Source organism: Sinocyclocheilus anshuiensis, unplaced genomic scaffold (genome assembly GCF_001515605.1).
Source record: "Sinocyclocheilus anshuiensis isolate Anshui unplaced genomic scaffold, SAMN03320099.WGS_v1.1 scaffold4041, whole genome shotgun sequence".
NCBI classification, from domain to species: Eukaryota; Metazoa; Chordata; class Actinopteri; order Cypriniformes; family Cyprinidae; genus Sinocyclocheilus; species Sinocyclocheilus anshuiensis.
In genome coordinates, this window is record NW_015544321.1 from 15,490 (window position 1) to 19,036 (window position 3,547).

Genomic DNA, 3,547 nt, shown 5'->3' on the forward strand with positions numbered 1-3,547 from the left:
CTCTGAGAAACAAGAGTCTCTGGTCTGATGAACCTCAATTCCAAGCATCATGTTTGAAGGAAACCAGCTCATCACCTGCAGAGTAGCATCCCAAAAGTAAAGTGTGCTGGTAGCAGCCTCATGCTGTGGGGGTGTTTTTCAGCAGCAGGGACTGGGGAACTCGTCAGAGTAGAAGAAAAGCTCAATGCACCAGAATATTGAATTAGCCTTAATGAAAACCCAGTCCAGAGCATTCAGAAGCTCAGACTGGGCAGAAGGTTCACCTTCCAACAGGACAATGACCCCAAGCACACAGCAAGAGTTGCTTATAGACAGCTCTGTGAATGTCCTTGAGTGGCCCAGACACAGCATGAGCTTGAACCCAATCAAATATTTCTGGAGAAACCTGAAAATGTGCATCTGCCCTCATCCAACCTGACAGAGCTTGAGAGGTGAAGAGATGAGGAGAAGAATGGCAGATAATTGCCAAATGCTATTGAGCAAAGCTTGTCGCATCAAACAAAAAAGACTTGAGACTGTAAAAGTGCTTCAGCTAAATATTTAGTTAAGGGTATGAATACTTATCAGAGTTGGGTATAACGCGTTACGCAGAAACGTGTTACTGTAATCTAATTACTTTTCCTGGTAACGCAGTAAAGTAATGCATTACATTTTAAATTTATGTTATTTGATTACAGTTACTTATGTCAATAAAATTACGCTACTTAAGTTACAAATGCAGTGTTCAAAATTATGAACTAAAAAATCATGTTTTGCGGGTCAGAATGCCCTTTAATAAATCACCGGACAATGTGAGCTAAAATGCAGACGAGTCCTACAACATTTAGATGCAATGAAAGGTCATATTTCAGTTCGTATGAATCATATTTCAAAATGTTGCACTCAACATATTTTGGTCTGGCATTATAATCTGGGAAAAGTTCAACAAGTGAATGTGTACAAGTTTATGTCACAGTAACACTAATAAGTAAAAATAAATGACTCATCAGAATGAGATCATCCGCTGCATTAAGCCGCGTCAGTAGTTATTACGATCCACGTTGTCATTTTTTTTGATTGATGACTTTGACATTTGACCCTCCCCCTTGAGGCATGTAACAAACTTTTTTCATGAGGTCAGACATGTTGTCGTTACAACCCTCAGCAAAAGAATAAAACATACAAGTGGCACGTTTCAGTCTTTTATTAAAAATTATATAGAATTAGTAAAAGAATATATTTCAAAATGGATACGTAGTGACAAGAATAGTATTCAAAATAAGTAGATAACATAGAATACAAAATGGTTACGTAATGAAAGGTATGCTATAAGTAATAATAATAATAAAAACAATGATAGAATAATGTCACAGACTGTCTAGCCAATAAATGCAATTTACACAAGCCATATAGCTATGATCTAGTATGTAGTTGACCATGATTTCGACCATTTCGCAGACCGTGTTTTTCTCATTTTTGGAAACCAGCTTCACACACACATCGGTTACATATGTACACATACACAGGACATCACTTACTCCCACTTCTTCGTCGGCTGCGGATATCTCATCTAGAATTTTTTTGAGCATTACAGGGGGTGTATCGGGTCTGTAAAATGACATAACGTGGATCGTAATAACTACTACTCGCGTCGGCATCACAATTCAAGGCTTATTCCTCACAACACGTCTTCTTCCAAAAATGAAAAGTAGCCGAGATGAACTTGAATCTTTCTTTCTATACGAGGGTGATGTGGATATTTACATGTTTGCACGTCTCAAGCCTGGTTTCGCGTGGATGGTTATCTTAAAGCGCGCGATGTGCGTGGGCACATTATGTGAGCTCAGACGGGAAATACTGTACCTCGCATTGGTTTCATACAGATTATTTTATCAGAGAATATTTGTTATCGACATGATTTTTCGACAATAATAGACACTTCAAGCTTTCTTTAGATATAGCCTATTGTATTTCGAATATCATTTTCGTTTATTTTATTGACTTGTTTGTTTTAAGAAGATATTCACAGAGAATGCAGAAAGTGCACCCAATTTGTTTTCTTTATTTTACAAAAAAAAAAAAAAGTTTTGTTGATATTGGGAGTGTAGGCTTTAAAAATAATACTTATGTATTTTTTCAGTCAATATTAAATTAGAAAGAACTATGAGTTTATCTTTGTAGTGCATTTTTTAGGTTTGATAACTTGAAAAGTAAAGTAAACTTGAAAGTAACTTGAAAGTAAAGTAATTAGTAATCTGATTACTTTTTAAATGCAGTAATCAGTAATGTAATCAAATTACAATTTTAAAGAAGTAATTAGTAATTTGTAGTGGATTACTTTTTTAAGTAACTTACCCAACACTGATACTTATGCAATGTACTTATTTCAGTTTTTTTTTTTTTTTTTTAATACATTTACGAAGTTGTGACAATTCTGTTTTTGCTTTGTCAGTATGGTGTACGGAGTGTAGATTGATGTGGGGAAAAAAGTAATTTAAAGGAGTTTAACATAAGGCAGCAACATAAAAAAAACATGAAAAAAATGAAGGGGTATGAATACTTTCGCAAGGCACTGTACATAAATATAAATACATCAACATACATGTATGTATTTAAGGAACACACACATACATAAATATAAATATTTCTTAAATATATGCACGTATGTGTGAATTTATATATACGTATAAATATACACAGGAAAAGTACAAATATTCTGTAAAAAAAAAAAAAAAAAAAAAAAACTTTTATTTTGGATAGGAGTAATCAATTTTACAGCCCCAAAATAAAAAAATAAATAAATACACTCATCAATTCCTGAAGTGTGAAATCAAGTCCTGATCAACTTAAGAATGTTTAGATTTTTATTTTTTTATTTTTGGAAAACAAGACAAAAATACTGAGTTATAAAATCAAAACCACATCCATGAGTCGATTCTCAACTTACCTTCACATTAAACCCCTTGGCGTATGTTCCATTTGGACAAAACTCACTTCGACCCCACGATCCCCAGTGCATCCCATTCGAAACAGTCAGCAATGATCTAAAATGTCTTTCGCTGCTCCGCTCCAAACGTCTTCCTGTGGACCGAACACTCACATGCAGCCCAGTAAAGATCAGCAGTGAAAACGCAATGGAAATGAAGTGATGCATTGCTGCAGCACAGACGCGATGGATAAAAACAATGATTAAATTATTTCTATTTGCTCTCTAAATCAAAAACTGACCCATCTGTAGTCAGTCAAAAGAACCTGCCTGTTTCTTTATTGAGCCAATCAGAACAATACATTTACATGGTTCATCAATATTCCAGCCAATCAGCAGCCATGAACACTGAATGTACGTCAATGCCTGTAAATCAGCACAGATAAACACAAACGCCTGTTTGGTTAACCGTTAGCGTCCTTGGAAAGTCTTTTACTTGGTAAAAAGCCAATGTTCAAAGTTCAGAAATACTAAGCATGCAAAACAGCAGAAAATATTACATATGACCTTTAATAATTAAATTTTTAGATTTGCATTTCCTGCAAAGAAGTCACCAATCAGCTAAAAATGATCATTCTGTCA

At 34.8% G+C, this 3,547-nt stretch overlaps 1 protein-coding gene across 2 annotated transcripts in view; it reads right to left on the bottom strand.

The window, feature by feature from the left end:
• The window catches only part of LOC107698127 (vitelline membrane outer layer protein 1-like), a 9,222-nt gene extending 5,997 nt beyond the window's left edge, over positions 1-3,225 (bottom strand). For both annotated transcript variants that reach the window (XM_016499058.1, XM_016499060.1), the window contains exon 1: positions 2,927-3,225. In XM_016499058.1, the coding sequence (XP_016354544.1) occupies positions 2,927-3,133 (207 nt within the window). In that variant the 5' untranslated portion in view covers positions 3,134-3,225. The remainder of the gene's footprint in view (positions 1-2,926) is intronic.
• Positions 3,226-3,547: the final 322 nt, after the last annotated feature.